The following is a 20,846-nucleotide window of genomic DNA, read 5'->3' as shown; positions in this document are numbered from 1 at the left end:
CATTACTGGCCAGAGGTATGAAAATTTATATCTAACTGCCTTTGACTTGATGAGCACAACAAACTGCAAGTTTTTGTGAGGAAACTTTGATGATTAAACCATGTAATGATACGTTCACTGAAGCACATTTTGTGTAAAGGAACACCCTACGCAGACATTTAGGATACCAGAAAAGCTGAATATACATACGTTTAACTTACTGTGTACTGTTAATTGAATGTTCATTCTTTATGCAATTTGTAAATGAACACACCACTCAGACATGTTCATGTTTAACGCATGTTGAGACTCATGTGGTTGTTTGATGATTCTTTTTTTTATTAGGTGCCCGACTATTGATAAATTATAATAAAATATCTTCTCAGAGTTTTTACAAACCTGATTTATTGATCATTGTAAGCTTATAGGTGTATACTGCAACCTTGTCATATAAAAACAAGTCGAATGGCCACAACTTCATTATGTTACCTGTTATGGAACTTGAAACTTGACACTGAAACCCAAGACAGTGAAAAAAAGGTTCTTGTTTTCCATGTTGCTCGGATCTAATTCGAACCAATTACACATCACCGCCTCTTAATGTGGTGTTAAAAGGGTGTGATCATTTCATGTTATTTTTTCGCTTAGATAGAGCATAGCAAGAAGCTGTTAAAGGCTCAATATCATGAAAATGAGTCTGGATTGTGTTTTAGAAAGGTTATTAACTTGTAGATATGAATTAAGCAGTGTGAAAATATGCCACCACCATTCAAATAGCCTTGCAGGCTTATATTTACAACCAAGTAATATTTTTTTTAATTTGCCATGTCAAAATGCTCATAGCCCATCCCCCTGCTTGTGAGCTGAAATTATGAAGGCAAGAGTATTGCTTGTTCCTAATTCTACAGTGGCGCTAGTAGTAAGCACATTCTGTTGTTGGCTGCAAGAGGAAACACGAGAGTTATCACGGATTCACCACTTACGCTGTTTTTTCCACTCCAGTGACAAAAAATAAAGATATATTTACAGTAAAATGCAGACTGAGTTTCCTCGTTTACAGATGCCCCAACTGGTTTGTTTGTTTTAGTATGAATGTGTTGTTCTAACATTGATCCAAAAAGAGATAAAAAATAAAGTTTAAATCTCTGTAGCAGCAACTTGCATGTTCAGAAACACATCTGCAAAGGGTTGTCAAGTAAAATAAAAAATAAAAACTGGCTATATATGGGAATACAGCCCTTGACTTTCCTGATGATTTTATGGTGTATGCTGCTTTTCTCAAGCTTACAGGCCTTCGCATATCAGACACGTAAAATCAGTGCAACCCGCCTCTTAAGTCTGACATCATTAGCCATTTTTGGGTCCAAACTCCTCTTCAGTTCCCTAATTCAAACACTGCAACATCACAGAGTTGAAAACTGTCTTAATTCTTTCATCTGTAATAAAATGATCAATGTGGCTAACATCAGTTTAACATCCACGCATCCATGAAAAACAGGATTTAGGAAGTTTAACATAGAAGTTAGCAGGGAGTTAGCTTGCTAGTTTCCATCTAAAGAAAGTATACTGTACCAAGTTCTGACTGATGGATTTCTGAAAAATTAAAATGTACAGCTTTGCTATCATGGTGTGTTATGTGGCTAGCTACAAAGCTACAGTTAGGATTATATAAACACATTAGCACAGTGAAGCTGGAGGATAAACTTTTTTCTAACTTTTTTCCCCTCAATAAAAGTTAATGTGAGGGCCCTGATGGGCAGATCCAAATGCAATCGCATGGCAGGAAAAAGATGCTGAAATCTCCAGCACAAGGTAAGTCATTAATATACTGCTGCATGGTTTGGATTACTTTCTATGAAAAATTCCTGATCCTCAGCTCCATTTACCCATTCAAAGATTTGTTAGTCTCAGAGTGATTCTTTTCTGACCTGTTCAAATATTTGTTGTCTGGCAAACAGTGAGGAAACGGGCTGTAGCAAGGTTTTACAAACTGAGCTTTAAAACATGCTGCAGATGAATACTGATGATAAAAACCCAGAGAGGCTCACTGACTATTCTTAGGGGGTTGTTCAGATTAGAGCAGGATATAAAGCATTAAAGACAGTGAGTCAAAAAGACAAAAGAGTCCTTCAGTTGATTCGTCACTCATCACATCAAGTTTTAAGACACCTAGATGGCAATAACAAATGCTCAGTTTAAGTCTTCACAGCAGGACTTGACTAATTGATTGGTGATAGTATGGTGGTTTCAGCCATTGTTTATTTGTAGTCTTTGGTCAAAGCTACATAAGTTACCTGCCATGGCGTCATGTGACTGACTTTCATCCCCATTCTGATGCTCAAGATGACATGCTGAAATTAAAATTGGCAGTGTAATGGTGTATGTCCATTCCTTCAGGACCACAATACACCCATGTGATGGCTGCTTCCAGCAGAATAAGGTTCCATGTAACAAAGCACAAATCAAACTGGTTGCTTGAACATTTGAGTGAGTCACTAGGTCTCAATCTAATAGAGCACCCTTTGGAATATGGTGGAGCTGGAGAGTCTGATTCAAGGATGTGCAGCAAAAAAGTGTATGTAGGTTTGATAAAAAAAAAAAAAAAATCCAGAGAGAGGCCTGTTACTAAACATATAGTGAAGCTGAAAACCAAAGAAAAGTTACTGAAAGAAACTACCGGGAGGTTTTTGTTTTTTTTTCATGTTCTTTGGATGTTTAAGCCGTCTTCATTTCCATGGCAACTCACTTCCAGAAATTTGACCTTCCTAGTATTGCTTCCCTCAGGATTTGACACATAGTGACCCTGACATTAATGCTTTAAGGAAGCATTATGTGTATGGTAGGGACACAACATGCAAACTAAAGCAATGGGCAGACGGATTATTACTCAAGAATCAGTCGTATCAAGGCTGTTTTGACACCTTTTTAAGGTAAAATATTTTAAGCAGAAAATGGGACCTGATAACAGCAAGAATCTCGCTGTGTTCAAAGAAATTACTCAAAAAAATAGGAAAAACTAAATTGTACCTCATGAACGCAGTGTGCTCTCAAAATAAAAGGGCTGGCTTCCTTTTTTTACACTAAATTATTAAGGAAAAATAACCCAAGTGGGAATACATTTACAGCACACACATATCTGCTGAGGCGATTATCCTGCACACAAATTAAGCATACACGTAATTAAAACATTTATTGCAGTAGCTGTATACCTGTAGAGTAGTAACAAGGATTAACTGTTCAGTATCTGTGTTGTCAAACACCCTCACAACTGACAAACATACTGCGATAAGCAAATCACTCCATCCCACTTAACTTCATTATATTGTGACATAAATATGAAAGTGCTTTACAAACTGAATCTCTCCTTAATGCACAAATCAACGCTATTCCAACAAAGTAAAATGACACAAAAATGATCAAGTTAATTTTAAAAGCTATATCTTTTAGCATGCTTTTTCCATTGTGTAATTTGCCCTCCATGCTGTGGAATAAAACAAACCTTTTCAGACAGTGGAATGACAGAAAATGGTCTCTCGTGGTTAACCCATTATCTGCACATGCCTTTGTGTTTTTCTTCAGTATCATCTACTTGATTTTGTACTTTAACATGTGTGTGATTATGTCTCTAAATTTGGCAAACATTCAATGCATAAGGCATTTGATTATCATACAGAATATTCTTTGTAGCCAACATGTTGTCAATGAAATAAGCACAATTCAGTATTTGAAGAAACATCATGAAGGCACAGTGATTAAAGTGTTATCTTAACCTGTGTTTTCTTATGTATGGAAAATAATAGTTTGTGTGGAAATAATACATATATATACATATGCCAGGAAACTGCAGATACTACTGAGGGATTTTTCTCAGTCAAATCACAATTTGAATAAAATCTATACAGTAATAAGATCAACATTAGATAAAACATTTAGCCATTTACAAATATATTGCTATTTAATTTGTACTGAACACCTTCAAAACCGGTTTATGGAGAGCTTTCAGAGCTTTTCATTTTTATAATGCACATATTGAGCACTGACATCCTTCATACAAAACATTTTGCTTTTTTGTTTTTGTTTGTTTGTGTTTTTCTTTTGGTTTTTTTTAGAAAAAAAGATTTGGTTGTGGTTTTGCATTACTTGAAGAAAATTATTAAGAAATATGGGCAACACTGGGTATATTACGAGATGGAAAATTTGCTTCAAAATCAACAGTATTTTTTCCAAGAAATACATAAATGTCTTGTTGTTGTACATTTTCCCATATTATAGAGCTCCATCCAGCTAAAATCCCAAATTCTGATGACAAGGCATTATAATGACAACGGCCAAAAACTGTCCTATTCACTTTGGATATTACAGATACATGATAGTGGTTAATAAGTCTTATTTACAAACACAGAGACAATGACAGAATAAACAAGTGTTCACAAACAGTGTTAGAACAACACTTTCTGAAGTGTAATTCCATTTTCTTTGATTGTGTCGATTAAATATAGTCCTGAACAACTCAATAACAACCACACCACAAATATTTGTATATATTGGTCAGCCATGGTAGTTTTTTTTTCCTTTCTTCTAATTTCTTTTAATTTATGCATGTCCCCGTGGCACTTGTCCAATTCGAACTCAACAGAAAACCTTGCTGAATGTTGAAGAAATCCATAGAGGATCACACACACAGTTTCCTCTAGAGCCATGGTAACACAGCATAAGCACTATTTTGTGACCACCATAGTAAATGTGGCTCTTACACTGCAGAAGCATCAACTTAAGCGCGAAGAACAGAAATAAGAGAGAAAAAATAAAATGGGGAGGAGCTCAGATGAATGCTCCGCCTGTTCACTGTGTCCAGATGTAAGGACATCTAACAGCACAGAAGGAAAGTCCCTCTTATAGCTGCTGGTCCTTTGGGCTGTCTGGGCAAGAGGCTGGCTGGCAGGACTTGAGACTCACCAGTGGAATATCAGCCATGCCACTGCTGGTGAAGTGTCCCTCCCCACTTCCAAACTGCTTTCTGTCACCAAAATGCTCTGACCGCCCACTCTCATTTTTCCAGGTTCTGCTCAGAGTATGTCCATTGAGCAGTTTGTCCTTGGGACCCCACTCCCTCTGAGACCCGAAGCTGGTTACAGGTGACTTGGGCTGTTGGTATGTTCCCAGTGTTGGCGGCATCCAGCAGTTGTCTGAATGTCCCAGGACAAGGCACTCCTGTGTACACATCTCTGTAGCTTCCACTAGACCGCGTGGTCCAAGGGGGCCATCTAAAATAGAACAACCAGAAAGAGAGTTGTTATATAGTTTGCTGTCCTCACTGAACTTAAGGTTCTCCACTCCAGAATAGCCCAGAATATGAGAGGGGGAACTTCCCGTACTTTAGTGATACAGAAAACAAACTAGGAATGTAACAGAAATGAGAAGGAGTTATGCTTTGGGGAACTGGGAAACATGGTAGTGCTATAGATCTTAGGAAAGCCACCGTCTGACAGATTTAAAATTGTTTCTAATAGTTTCTATTATTTATTTGTTAATCTAAACAGGTTTTTAAACACGCCAGCCAACTGTTATGTTTTAAGCTATTCAAAGGCATAGAAGTTCACTAATTCTTTATTGTAAATCATGTTGCTGTCTCCACTGTAAATGATTTTCTGGAAATTAGCCTACCTCACTTCACCTAAACCGGGGGGTTGGGGGAAGAAAGTTGAAGGACAATTTGCATCACAACAAATCATCTTTCCTTGCCAACTCTCTGCCACCATCTGGCTACTCCTTGGCTGAACATACATCACCATCAAACAGTAAATATTTCAGGTGCTATTTGTTGAAATCTCATTTGATAGAAAACATGCATAATGCATGAAAAGTAATGGAATTCTCCCATTTGAATAAATCTCCTTCTTTGAATCTGTTTTATTTTCTTAAAATGAGAAACAAAGCAGTCACGTTTGTATTTGTATAGCAAGCATCTGTGGGTAATTAATTCATATGTTTTGGGGGTTTTTTTTCTGTTTTACCTAAAAGAGAAAATTATAACTATTTGTCTTAATTTGTCCCTTTGCTTCACAAACTGTTAATTGGCTGGTGCATCAGCTAAAAGGGGTTGCTTTTTGTTTTTTTCAAACCTGGGCATGAACTGGTTTTTCTCCTTCTTCATTTACATATATAAAATTTCAGATTAGTTATGTTACAAAGATATAGCAGAAAGTACTGTGAAAGTTATACATGGCTTTATCTAAGTAGAGTGGTAAAACCTTTTTGCTAATTAAAGTTTAACTTAATATTCGAATGCCAGCATCAGTGAATGGTCAAAGCCTTGCTGCAATGTTTACAGTGTGCTAGTTCTACTGAGAATCCATAACAAACTCTGTTGGCTTAGAATAACATCATCACCTTACTGTTTTAGTCTGCTGACCTTTAAGGTCTGTATAACCTTTATCCTGTACCCATGTGATCAGAAAATTCAGCCGTAAAGATTTCAAGCTCAGTTAAACATTTTACATTGAAAGCAACCTTGCTGTACTTTACTGGGAAAACACTGGAAATGTCTAAGAACCAAACTCACTATATCGAGCAGCTACTTTTATATTGAAACTGTTTTTTGTGAGCTCTGTCAACGACTTCTAGATGGATCAATATAATAACAATACAATAATTAGTAAATGTTAATGCTAAAATGCAGTTGTGTGTATGTTTAGCACTGACTTTTAAGGGATTTTGATACATAAAACACCCACTTCATATTAAATATTGAGTCTGTAGTTCAAATTGCAATTTCATATTTTCAAAATTGATGTTGAGGTAACTGTAATCTAACATGATAGTCTTGGATTATGCAACACAGCATACAAATTGACATTTACATTTTTTATATTTGGAGATTTACATTTTGTTTGTTTCTGACAGTCACTGCTGGCCTATAAACCTTTTTATGAAGCTCATCTTGGGCAAAAATAAAACTGTTTTGCATGAGGAGAGCAATTTTTTCCTATTGCTATAATTATTCATGTCTTCTGATCCAAATGGGAACATTTTCTCATACTCCACTAAGCCTCGCTTCTTTAATACTGCTTTCTGACTTTTACAGCACATACTGCAAAATGATGTGAAGAAAGCAGAAGCAGGAGCAGGAGTCAGTCACTCTTCTGCGTGAATGTAGAGTCCATCACAATAACAGACACCCATAATTGGCATATGAGGAGTATAACCAAGATACACATTATCATAGTTGCATGAAGAACCACAGAGAGCAATAATACATGGTACCCAGGAGACGGCAAGATGAATTCCTCAAATGAAATTGTAGATGAGTGAGTAGATATCTGGGGAACTCTTAAGGAAGAGAGATGGTAAGAAGGGAAAAGGCTGTGTACATATACAGTACGTGGTGTGCAGTTAAGAACAAATGAACAAGAAAGAAGGCTCCCATTTGCATCTACTTTTTTTTAATAAGATAATAATGACGACATTAAAATCATTATGTCTCTGATGGCATTTCTTCTAACTTTTCAATCGCTGGACACTTGAGAAATAATAATGCAATAACACAAGGTTGTAAATTAGACTATATACATATGATGAATTTGGACTTTGTGTATTGATTACAGCAGGATCAAATGACTGTAATGTCTATGTTTCCTGTTTAATTTTGATTGCTTTTTTAACAAAAGCAGAGCCAGTCATTAATCAAGAACACTTTGTGCTTTGCTTTTCCCCTGGTGTAATAAACATGACCATTTGCATGCAGATTGGTACAATCAGTGGCCCCAGTGGGCAGCAGAGGATAATTTGAATCAGCCATTTTCACCGTTAATCTCTGTATACCTGCTGTTTGAGAAAATGCAGAGACAAAGCCTGATTGAAAAGACCACTTGAGGTATAGAGCTGATAGGTTACAAAATCTATTCATATACAAGAGTCTTATAATACTGGCCTGTAATTCCCATACAGGGAAAGCAAATGAGTAGGGAAGTCAAAATAAAGTGGATACCTAAATATAAAGGATAAAAGATTGAAATGTCCACACTCCACTGTACCCCAAGAGATGCTATGGAAAATACAGTAACATGACCATACATTGCAAAGTAAAGCAATCCAATAAAACATATGACAGGATTATCAGAACACTGTCCCTTCAGGTTTTTAGTCTTCTTTTTAACATTTATCTGGGGCACTGTTAGTAAAGCAACATATTTAAACTTCAGCAACAACTCCAGGATATCACTTCTCTATTACCAGCTTAATAAAAGTTCTGTGGTATATCACTCTCCAGGAGCCCGACTCCACACTTCCAAAAATGAAAGAAATGGAGAGTATTTAAAACTCAGACTCAGCAGACCAATTTCAAACAAAACCAAAACACCAGCAATCCTTCTTTACTGGCTCCCCATTGATGCATGCACGCGAATGGAGCCCTGTTCTTAAGTGTGCAGAAATATGTGAGTCTGTTTAATTGAAAGTACAGTGTAAGAGCTGGAATTTTATCCCATTAGTCCACGTTGCCCTGGAGAAGACTTTTTGACACTGCAAGAGAATGTCTCCTCTTAGAGTGGGTGAAACCCATTTATTAAGAACAAAACCCTCATTTTAGCCAGCATTATTATTTTTCTTTATATTTTTTTAATACTTTTTGTCATGTCCTTTTTTTGCTTGACCATTCACAGTTTCCATATCCATAATTAATATGCACACGTAGTTAATTATGCATTTTTTAAAATAATTTATTTTCCTTTCATTGCTCTTTATTTTAATCTTACCTGTTGATCAGGCTCAATTACTGAACTGGATAACACGGACTACCAGCACTTATTAGCTGCTAACTCTTCCTGATTATCTTGTTCCGAAGAAAAGCTTCCTTTTTTGCCTCATTACCTTCTGACTTCCCAACTCTGTTCTCAGAGTTACATCTCATGTCATGTATTACAATTTGGAGTGGGCTGGTGATGGACCATATAATTCATGATACCCAGTTTCCTATTTGGATTGTAATTCATTTAAACATTCTTGCATAATAACATGGCTGCACATGCCAAATGTGTAATCAAAAACCTGTCACTGGTGAATGGGAATACTCCAGAGGATGTCAAGTAACATCTTGTTACACCTACTGAATCCTGAAGAGCGTTGGACGGACGAAAAGCACCAATAAACCATAACGTCACAACGTCAACAGACCCAGTATGAATTCCTTTTGTGACTTGTGAAGTAATTGTAGAGAAAATACATCTCAGTGTCTCTTTTGTACCTTAGCAAAAGTTTTGCTATAAACATAGCTTTCCTAAGTCACAGAGAAGTTATTTTAATATATTGATGTTATGAAAAAATAGATAGAGAAACCGATTTGCTTTCCGAATCTCCTGCCTGACATTATTGCGCTTTGGTTCATGGCTTTTTTTTTTTAAATACAGACAATTGTGAAAAATATTGAGCAAAACGTGTCATTTGGAAACAAAACCAAAATACCCTAAGCTTTTTTAAGCTTTTTAATTCAGCTGATTTCACAAGCACATGGCTCTACTGCATAAATAAGGAGTATAGAGTATATGTAAATTAATGTTCCTTTCATTCATACAAAATTGTTTTCACATTATTTATTTCTACTTTATCTCTGCATAGTGTGTTGCTCATGGTTACTATGCTCAGGAAGTCAAATTCCTCCCTGTGCACACACACACACACACACACACAAAGAAGCAAATAGCCGGTGGCTTGTGTTTGGTGCAGAGCCCCTGAGTACTTTAAATAACATTGAGGCACAGGTGTTGAGGAATGCAAGGGATTCAGAACTGTGTCAGATGGTGCTGACTTTTGCTTACAGCGCTGTGCAAATGTTGCAGATGTCCACAAAGACAGATACCTTAAAGACAAAGAAACCATTAGATAGCCTCCTGATACGATGTCATTAGGATGTGCTAAAGGCTGGTGTGCTTAATTCTGCGGAAGCTGTGGAATAAATGTGAGCTACAAGAAATAGCTGTTTAACGATGGACACTTTGACCAAAAAGTATTTACATGCCTCTCTTTCTCTCCTCCCACTCAGCATCAAAAGATCACAGAGGTTACAGAGGAGGAGAGAATCATCCTTATTTTTGACCAGAGGTTGTTTGCAACTATAAGGGAGTCTTGTTTTAGTCTTCTGGCTATTACTAATGAGATAACATTTGGCTAATTAATTGGATGCACACTATCAGTGCTGATGTGCCAGTCCCACACCAACAACTCACAGCCTTGAGAATGGCAAGGGGGAATGGGTGGAGAGGGAATGAGAGTGATTGAGTGTGGGGGATTTAGTGTCCACGGGGCTTGTTTATTTATCCATGCTGTTAAGCATGCCCAGATGTTGTTATTTGGGGATGAATGAGGCTTTGTTTTAGTCCAGCACGGAGGCTAAAAGTTCCATAGTGCTGTTTTTCCACTACCACTCAAAAACCCTCAAGATATGTCAGACAGATTTATTCTGTATGCTTCTGGTGTAAGTTTTTTCTTTGTGACCCTTTTATCTTCTACTACTAAGGATATATACGCACGCCACCTTTCCATCACTGTGCACACCAAGGCATGTAATGGCATACAGTGTTATAAACATAACCAATACATAAAGATCTGTCTTATAGCAAAAGTATATATATATATATTGTAAATAGCCTGGGGAAATGTGTGAGTCTTATGGTGGTTGGTAACCAACGAGGCATGGAATCACAGCTTCATACTGCTATGCAGCAAATTTGAAAACAGGCCCTGTGATCTACAGTAAAGGCTATCTAGGGTTGGATAGATATAATAGTGAGTGGAGCAGAACAGAGCAAAACACTGGATGCATTCTCCTGAGAATACCAGTCTGGCTGATGGATCCTTTCTAGTGCTCCCTTTGAGGCCAGCAAGAAGCTTCTCATGAGAGGAGATGAAGCGCAGGATGGAGTCAAAATAGAAAAAAAGACAAAGTTTGAGAATGGAAGTGAAGGTTGGTCAGATAAAAAATGGAAGGGAAGTGAAGGTGAGCAATAGTAAGAAAAAAAACACAAAGCCTGTCAAAAAATGACTATCATTTACATAATTTTCCATGATCAGTGGTAAATATTATTATCTTAGACCTCACTTAAAGCTATTCTCAGATCAATTTGTAATTCAAATTTTCAGTTAAAGCTACTCTCTGCTCGAGCAGACTTTTTTAATGTTAGCTGTACAGTATGGTGTGTGAAGAAATATGTCTGCAATTGAACTTTGTGTGTTTCTTGGAAAAGAACCTCAAGAAATGTAATTAGCATTTTCCCTCCTTTTCACTTTTCAAAGAATAAGTCTCTTAACTTCCTATTTGCTCCTGTTCATTCTTCCAATATGTGCCCTGGACTATGGTTTGCCTGATTAGTAAGATTAATGATGATTTGGAAGCAAACTAAAGTGGTAATTCTACAGTAGCATGGCTTGTTGCTTAAATGGCCTAGAGTGCTTTAAAACAGCATGTGGTCTGATAGCTCGCATTACCAAGTAACATAAATTACAAATTACAAGTTTCCTTCAACAAATCAACACGTGAGAGCATTTGGTGAGCATTTTCATTATTCACCTCTGTTAAAAACTCAATTAAACTCCTTGGAATGATATAAAGGTTTAAATCTGGAGCTACTAAGCCTTAGAAAAAGTTATTTCAGCTTCTTTCTTCTTTCCAACATTTTGCTTTAACTGCTAAGCCTTACAATGACTAGTGATGAAATCGCATACCATACTTGCTATGTGTTATTCCTCTTTTTGCTTTCACATTTTCTACATGACTCTCTAAAAGTGATACAACAGATACTATCACACTTGGAAAACAAGTTTAAGGTTACTCGAGTAATAGCACAGGGACAACACAGAAGATGTTGAGCTTTTTTTGTCCATCTACTGTACACCACAAATTTCTGGGTCATGCCACCTACAACCACTCTCAGCTGAAACTGTTTTTCACAGTGCAGCACCTGTGAGAAGAGAATTGGATTGTAGACACATGAAGAGCTTTGGCAGTGTGGGAAAGCAAAATAAATTTCCTCAAAGTCTGAAATACATTTGGGGGCAGCACGGTGGTGCAGTTAGCGCTGTTGCCTCACAGCAAGAAGGCCCTGAGTTCGACTCCACCAACTAGCCGGGGCCTTTCTGTGTGAAGTTTGCATGTTCTCCCCCGTGTCTCCTCCCACAGTCTGAAGACGTGGTTAATTGGTGATTGTGATTGTAAATAGTTGTCTGCCCTGTGTGTCTTACCCTATGACAGCTGGGCGAGGCACACCGCGACTCTGAATTGGATAAGCAAAAAAGAATGATCGAATGGCTGAAAGACAACTGACCTTCTGAGACCAGAGTCTCCATTCAAGATTTCCAAAAAATCAAAATATTTGATTTTTATATGAATGGAACCAAAATGCATTTTCATATCTTCCTATATTTGCCTTAATACTATACATATGCACAGCAAACATCAACTCCCAGAGCAACAACGGCACCAGATATCGACAACTGACAAACTTGCCTCTACTGAATTTTTGGAAATAAATATATTCCTAGAGGAATAAGTAACTGAGAATGTGAGTAAGCACAGTGAAAATATGCTGAAGCTGCATTTGGAGACGTGGTGAGATTTCCATATTAAAAACAAACTGTGCTGTGCTGATAACATAGAGAGTTGGGGAGAAGAAGGGCAGATTAGACTGTTGTTGTTGAGCTCTGACTCTTAAGTGCATGCAGCAGACCATACGTACAGTATCAGCTCGGGGAAGCAACACTGTTCTTTGTGACGATGAAGAAGAAAAGGTACCGACAAGGAATTAATAAACTGGTGAAAAACCGCTGTTTGGCCTGGAGGCAACAGTAAAAAGGGATGATGAGGACTGAACTAAATTTCACTGTAGAAAACACCTTGCATCCTATTTATAGTGAGATCCAAAACACTTCAGCATCTGCACTTTTTTCACTGTTAGACTGTACATCGCACTATGACCCAGGGTAAGGATGAGTACTGGGTTTGTGACCAAGTACAACTATAGTGCAAGTTAAAGAAAGATTATTTAAGGAAGGATATCTACATTACACTGCAGAAAGTGACTCTTATCTACACTGGAAAATTCAAAATATTGTTAAGCTTCTGTTGTAATGTTGCATGCAGATTCTTTGCATGACACATTACATAGTTACTTGTGTAATGTAACTATGAGGTTAATTTATTCATTTCACTCTTACTCACTTTTTCATGCTCGGATGACATAAACATTCATGAGTTAAGACTCGATGACAGTAATTAAAGTTTTGAGTTCAGTTGGAGAAAATTGCTTGACATCCAATTTAGGATTTCACACCATTATTAATCAATCTCAGCATATCTGGATAGGATAATTTAATGGGCAAATATATCTTTGTGTCATCAGCATAAAAAAGAGACATCAGCATTTTGAGATAAAAAGGTCATTTAGAAACTGGCCTATAATTTTAAAGGAAAGAGGAATCTAGCCCAAGTCTTCAGGAACAAACTACTTAACAAGGAAATATTAAAAATGCCAAGAAGACTGGGCTCAATAGTATATATTACTTCAAGTAAAAAGAAGGCAGTATATATCAAAAGAAAGCACTCTCATGTGTGACAGCACTTCTAAAAGTACAGACAAAGTAATCGAATAAAACTGGTTTGAACAGTACACTTGTTAATCAAAGACACAGAAGTAAGTTGGGTGTAATCAAATACTAAGTGACTTCATTTTATCAGTAAAACAGGGTTTAAAAAAAGGAAAGAAAAGAAAATTTCACGATGAGCAAAAGTGAAAGATGGGGATGGATTTATCAGTTTTTCAAAAGTCTTTAATAAAAGTATGACATAGTCTTAACAGGTGAAATGATATTCAGTGAGGACACGCTGACTGTGTTGAAGGGATCAGCCAGGTTGTTTGTGTGGGAATATTCAGACACGCGAGCCTTAGCTGTCAAATAGGGCACAGAATATTGAGACACTTTGATCACTGGCAGTGTTAATAGAGGATGATTCAGTTTGTGGTCAAAAGCAGCCAAATGTAGTAAATCCTGTAAGCATATGTAGATTACAACAAAAATCCACAGTGTGTCTGTGGCTATGTAAGGGTTCATACATGTTTATAAAAATTTAATAGGTATAAGTGCAGTAATCAACATTGATCTTTCATAATGTTAAACAAAAGTAACATTAATGTAGATGGAAAATTACAAAAAGGAGGAAAAATTGTGTATTTTAGATTTAGAAACTGATGATTGGGACAAGAGAGATGGCATGAAGAACGTTTTATTAAGTTCACGGTTTCGTTGTAGACACAGGTGAAGTCCAAGGTTTAAAAGGTTAAAGTTATCAGTTGTAAATGACTATTTTCATAGTCAACATAAGTTAAAATGTTCTATAAAAAATTGCAAAATACAGCCAGTAAAATAGAATTATAGATAAGATAAAATGGTAAGATCAGCATATATAATGCTACATTGTCAAACAGGAAATGACTGTGACCTAGCTTTTGTTGGTATTTCTTGTTATAGTGCTTCAGTGGTCAACTTTCACTGTGGGCGGGGCCCAGGCCACTCCTCCACAGCCAGCCAAAGAATATGTGTTACTCAGGGCAAAAAGCCCTTTTTGTTGTAAGAATCATTTGTACAATGTTTAGAAGAATAATTTCAAATGCAAATTGTTTCAAAGCTGCACTTTACAGCACTGCTGTAGATACTCTAACATTAACAGAAAAAGTATTACTTTTTTACTTGACATTTTTTACTGTTTTTTTTTTTTTTTTTTTTTTGACAACATGAGCTACTGTAAACCTACATAAAGGCATACAAAATTATAACTGCCAAAATCCTTAAAAGATATATGATACTAATTTCTGGTCATGCCTAGTGTGACTTGATGTGTTACCTTGTGCACAGTTATAATTACAGAAAATGTTATATTATGTCTTTTTTAATTATATTATGAAGTGCATAGGGTTTTAAGACAAATGTTGCATATCATTCTTACTAAACTATACTGTACTATACTATTTTTTACAGAAAATTATTTTATATTTGACAGCACTGCTATCTCTAATATAATTAACACATATAACTAAAGTACCAAAAGAAATCCCATCAATACCAGAAGAAAAACACCAAAGACAAAGCGCATTATTCATGTTTATTGTGCAATGAATAGTTAAAGGGTTGCTAATGACAAATTTGCTGGAAGCATTCTAGCTTTGGAACAATAATGTCATTTTTCAGCAGTAGGCCTAATTAATTACAGTTTATCTGTCTGAACACCCAAATCTGAATGGTTAAATTAAGTCAGCTGTGCTACTGAAATGATTCTTTGTAGGGCACTGAGATAAGAAAATCCCTAATCCTTTTGCATAGTTATTCTTTCTTAAGATTCTTGAGTTTAAACAACTGATTTTCTTATTTTATTTAAGAATTATATTAGCTAAATACACAGTACCATAATGATTTAATTGAACAAAGACTTGTTTTTAAATTACTTTTCATTTTTTAAATTCTTCCTTGTTAGTAATTCACTTTCTTTTTTAAGTTCTTGGGCAAGGCAGTGTAAATACAAAGTTTGGTACAGTCCTGTGGAAGTGTTAAGTCCCCATGACAACAATCGACATATATAACTGATTTCATCTCCTTCTTTAATCTTCTACTACATAAAACTCAGTCACTGACCTTTTAATATGATTTCTCATCTAAGACAGTGAGTATCTCAACAGTGACACAAATGCATTTATTCATATTTTATATTACTATAGCTGATTACAATAACGAATAAAGTATGTGATGATAAATACAGTTTTCACAGTTGCCAGTCTAGTGAACGAATTTTATGGCAGGAGAGAATAAATTTTATTAAGCCAATTTTCTGGAAAACGCTTGGACAAATTGGTGCCCTGACAGTCCAAATCACAAATATTGAGGAACATAAATATATTACAATCCTGCCCTCAAACACACATACAAGAAAAAAACACCCAGATGATGGTTATTATGTTGCCATATGACAAATAGATTTCAAATTGAAAACAAGAGCATAATCTTTTAATTAGTGTGGGCTTGCTGTGCTTTTAATGATGTAAGTAATGTAACATACAGATAATGATGGAGTTGACCCCATAAAAAAGTAATAGTGCACCAAGACCCTAATTCTCTTTCCTCTATTAAAGAAGACATTAGAAAGTAAAATCTAAATGAAAGAAAATAATGACTGCTTCAGTGTAGCTCAGCGGTTCAGTTCGGTTGCTTCACGGCGCGCCATAATGCAGCATGTCTTTATGTTTTTGTTTGTGATGTGGATCTTTGTGTTATGTAGTGAGTATTGATTTTAATCTTGAAGGGATAAGAAGAAAACAAATTGTCACTGGCAGCACAATCGCTATGTATTACATTTCATGTGAACCAAAAAAATGTGTTTAGTGGTGTGTAACAGTGTAAACTTCTGGTAATCAGCATCTCAAATTGTATGTACTGAAACAATATTCAGCAAGTAGATTATTACGAATTGAAGCAGCCATTAGAATAAGAATGAACTTCAAAGTTGGAGGTACAATTTACAGATATTATTCACCTAATTCACATTAAAGAGTCTTGAGAGTTGTGTTTAAAACTGATTCATCTATACTAGCTAAGGTATTTAGAATTGCAATACATTTGATTAATGTATAAAGTCAAATATTTTGTTCTGTTTAATAATATTAGGTAAACATATATTCAAAATGTCAAAACTCTCTCTATATATATTCAAAACTCAAAATTTCTGTCTGTCTGTGAACTTCTCTCAGGAGCTGAGAACCCAACTTGGCACATGGCTACACCTTAGGACCCTGAAGGTTCTATATCACATATTATGATGCCATCATGGTGCTAGTAGCCACTTACCAATATATATTGGTATTATATGTATATATATCTTTTTTTAATTTCAGTATTGCTTGATTTATGTATGCTATATTATGCCATCATGTTGCCTAGCAAGTGCTTCCATTGTGGTCCTGGTTAACACATTTGCTTGTCAGGCAAAAGGTTACAGGTTTAATTCCAGCTGGAGAAGACACAGATCGCCTTTGGTGAACCCTTGTGTAGGAGAGTATCTGCAGCAGCATCATGTTACCAAGCAACATGCTAATATCACAGACCAAATAATGCCATAGTATGGTATTGCAGTATAACTAATAACTCTTTTTTTCTAGAAAACACTGTATTTCCATCTATTTCTACAATTTTCAGTCTTACTTTGCTCTTTGCTTAAGTTGGCACAGCACTTTTGTAAAGGCATGAAATGTTGCTTGTAAAAAATATAATCAAATAACCCTTGAAAATCAGATGCATAATATAATTTGTAGGAGACTGGGTTGACCCCTGTGGTTTACTGCAGTGCATGCATTAGGTTATATTGCAATTTTCTTTTCATGGCTCCCCACAAAACTTGTACCTCAATAACATTCATTGCCTTTCATCATATATTTTACAATGTGTTGTAAAGCCATAATTACATTTCATTAATTAATCATTAATTGACACACACACTTTTTTTCTTAAGTCTCTAAAACTGGGTAAATCTTTTGGCAACTCTTTATTCCTTATAGCTTCATCCCGTGATATAAAGCGCAGGTTTGCATGTCAGTTCTGTTAAAGTATGTAACAAGCTACAGAAGGGCACAGCAGGTCCAGTGAATGCTCATTTGCAGAGATACAGCAAGTGGGTAGCACAAAAAATGAAAATGGACGGGGGTGGGGCGGGTGGGAGGCATAGATTGTAATGACAGAAAGACATGTAATTCTCTGTGTTGATCAGTACCTGGAGCCTGAAGGAATTTGATAATAAAACAGAATTTTGTTAATCCCAAGAGAGCTCTGTAATTGCAATATTGAGGTACATCTCCTCTCTGTTAATAACTGTAATTTCAGACACCGTTCTGCCTACATATACATTTATTCATAATTACCTGAGGGAGAGGACAGTGCCATAGTGTCTATTAAAATGTTCTGAATCAAATGGAAATAATGTATGCTTGAAAACTTGCGGCCCATAATCTATGATTTTGTATAAAACTTCAGCTTGTAAAAAAATGAAGGGTTGTCTCTTTTTTTATTATTTCCAAGGTCACCTATATACTGTATGGATTATTCATTTCATGCAGATTACTTCAAAGCAACTGCATGCTATTTGTACTCTTGGCATTAACAGTTTATTGCTACTTGTTTTTGGTCTCTCACATCTAAACATAAGCTTGTAGCTACATCATACCATGTAGTTCGCAATCATTTCTACCTGTTAAATAAGCAAATGTGTCAAAATTTGCAAGTTGTTCAGGCATTAAATTGGCAGTGACAGAAAAGTTAGCACCTCCTCTTCAACTGTGAGAACCGTCTGCCTCGGCTACAGTGGTGTTAAGGTGTTGACAAAAATTGGCAGTTATATATTTAAAGCCACTGGATCACATGAAGCTGTGTCCTCAGTAGTAGAAAATAATATTAGAAATGTACTAAAAATGCAAAGTCTAAATAAGAAACAGTCAAAGCGATGCAAGTTTGAAAAATAAAACTTTAAAATTTTACATTTCAGTCATCTGTGTCAAAGCTTTTCTTTAATGTACGTCTCTCACACTTGGGATAGATATTGTACAAATGCAAAAATCCCCACTGATTTGATAAACGTAAATTTAATGACAATCATCAGTAAATGATCATTTCCTACAGATTTATTGCAGTAATGAAAAATGCATATTGTATTTCAGTGCATGTGTTTGCACAAAGCGACAAAGCAAGACTAAAAATGAAATAAAACCTGATAATAATAACATGGAATGTGACTGATTGCCATATGCAGAAATCTGCTCTGTGAGCTGGTGGGTGCACTGGGAGGAAGTGGAGGTCAGGGCCTGGCAGAAACCCCTGTTGGGTGCAGGTGGCGAATAACTTCTGTCAGCCAAGTAATTAAGTGTCCATCACATCTTTGCAGGAGGGCTGTGCAACCCAGAAGTCTCTTCCAATCTCCATCTGTGAGAGGGACTGGATCTACAATATGGCCCACGTATGATCGCTATATATATTCTTACAGACAAAAAGATGCACTGGTAAAAATATGGCATATATTTAGTTTGAGAGACTGTTTAAACCTCTCCAAGAAATTTGTTTAAAAAGTACTTTATTATATTCTATACGACTAATGCCATACCTCTTATGTGTAACAGACATTTTGTAGCTAAAAGCACAAACAAATTAAGAAGAGTAAAAGATCTAAGTAAGCAGGAGGTAACAGCGACCTACTTAGTTATATCAAAAGTTTCAAAACAACACTTCCTAGTCCCAGGACTTAATCTTTCATTGTCACATTGTAACAACTACATGTCACGATGGTTGAGAAGAAAGTGTTTTCTCAGTTATTCTCACACTTTAAAAACACACTATATGTTAACTTTAATAAGACTGCATGATGAACAAAGCTGTCTTAATAGAATAAGAACCTTTACATCTCCTTTGGTTCCAGGCTAAATTCAGTCTTTCCAATTATTAAGAGTTTGAAAATGTGACTTGTTGATGGGCTGATGTATTTTACCTCACCACTCGAAAGATAAAAGGGAAGTCTAATTTATGGCTGAAGATGAAAGTGTGATTGTCAAACGAGAAATAGTAGGAGATCAGCTTCCCGTTTTCATCTTTTTGAATGGAGAAATTAATCAGAACTAATGATGAAGTGGGATAATCAAAAACATTGATTTAATTTACATCATTTCTGACCTTTAATGACATTCATGTCAAAAGCAAAAGGAGAACATACAAAACTATGTGAAGGTGGTATATTATTAATTCAGCCCACCAGTTCTATAGAAGTCAAATCTACATTTTATCAGATGAAGAGGAAAAACCACTTTATTGTGATTACTTTGTAACAGTGGCAAACTCACATGACACCGAGCACCAATGTGGTCGGGCATTTTTGTGACAGGCTAGATGTTGTTACGTGGGGTTACTCAGTCTTAATGTCAGAACATGTGTGAAACTAATTTGTTGTTTTTGAAGATGGCAGCAATTAATCTCTCAAATGACCTAGCTAGATTAAATCAGAAGAAAGAGAGGATGCTAAGAAAATAAATGCCAGCATTAGGGAAGAAATTACAAGATGACCTTACTGAACAATGATTTATGGATTCCCCAGTCAAGCAATTACAGCAGGTGATACCTTTGAAAATTCAAACCATGGAAATTAAATTTGCTCCTTTGCAAACTGTGCACTTGTCAAGGACATTTAAACTGTTACCCACATCCTCTGCAGCCATATCCCTCTTCCCTTAACAAATCACTCAGCTTTCAGAGCAACAGAGCATATAAGGATGGAAAAATATTATTTTTTATGTTACATGAATATTAATAAGTGAAAAAAAAGAAGCAGTAGAGCTCAAAGATGTAGATTTCAGAAGCGCCGGTTAGTAGGGATTGAAAATGTGCACTTGCATGAAGTTAACCTTTTAAATGATATTTGGACAAATGACAATGCTTCGCTTTTAACCAGCACAAGCAATCTGGTATGATTTTCTCTGTTTATCACAAGAAATAGATATGGTGGGTTGTAGACACTGTTTAGATGAAATGCAACCATCTGGAATAAGTAAAATATGAAATATTCATTATAACTCCCACTCATCAAAATGCTTTTTCTTTTCCTTCACTAATTTTACACATCTTGCATCTTTTGCTACTTCAAATGTGCTTTGGTGATAATACTCAGTTGACCTGTTAAGTGTAGATTTGTTTTTGTTTTTCTTCCAATACACTTTGACGTTCAACTTTACTGAAAAGAAGCATTCGGCATTCATTTCTGACATTGACAAATTTGACTATAATTGTAAATGTGGAAATTAGGGCTC

The 20,846-nt window shown here is 36.0% G+C and overlaps 1 protein-coding gene across 4 annotated transcripts in view; it reads right to left on the bottom strand.

Annotated features, from left to right (window-relative positions):
- Nucleotides 1–3,154: 3,154 nt before the first annotated feature.
- The window catches only part of pcdh9 (protocadherin 9), a 187,978-nt gene continuing 170,286 nt past the window's right edge, over nucleotides 3,155–20,846 (bottom strand). For all 4 annotated transcript variants that reach the window (XM_025905496.1, XM_013271651.3, XM_019357375.2 and 1 more), the window contains one exon: nucleotides 3,155–5,243. In XM_025905496.1, the coding sequence (XP_025761281.1) occupies nucleotides 4,873–5,243 (371 nt within the window). In that variant the 3' untranslated portion in view covers nucleotides 3,155–4,872. The remainder of the gene's footprint in view (nucleotides 5,244–20,846) is intronic.

The sequence above is a fragment of the Oreochromis niloticus genome, linkage group LG1 (genome assembly GCF_001858045.2).
Source record: "Oreochromis niloticus isolate F11D_XX linkage group LG1, O_niloticus_UMD_NMBU, whole genome shotgun sequence".
Lineage (NCBI taxonomy): Eukaryota > Metazoa > Chordata > Actinopteri > Cichliformes > Cichlidae > Oreochromis > Oreochromis niloticus.
This window is presented reverse-complemented; position numbering and strand designations above follow the sequence as displayed.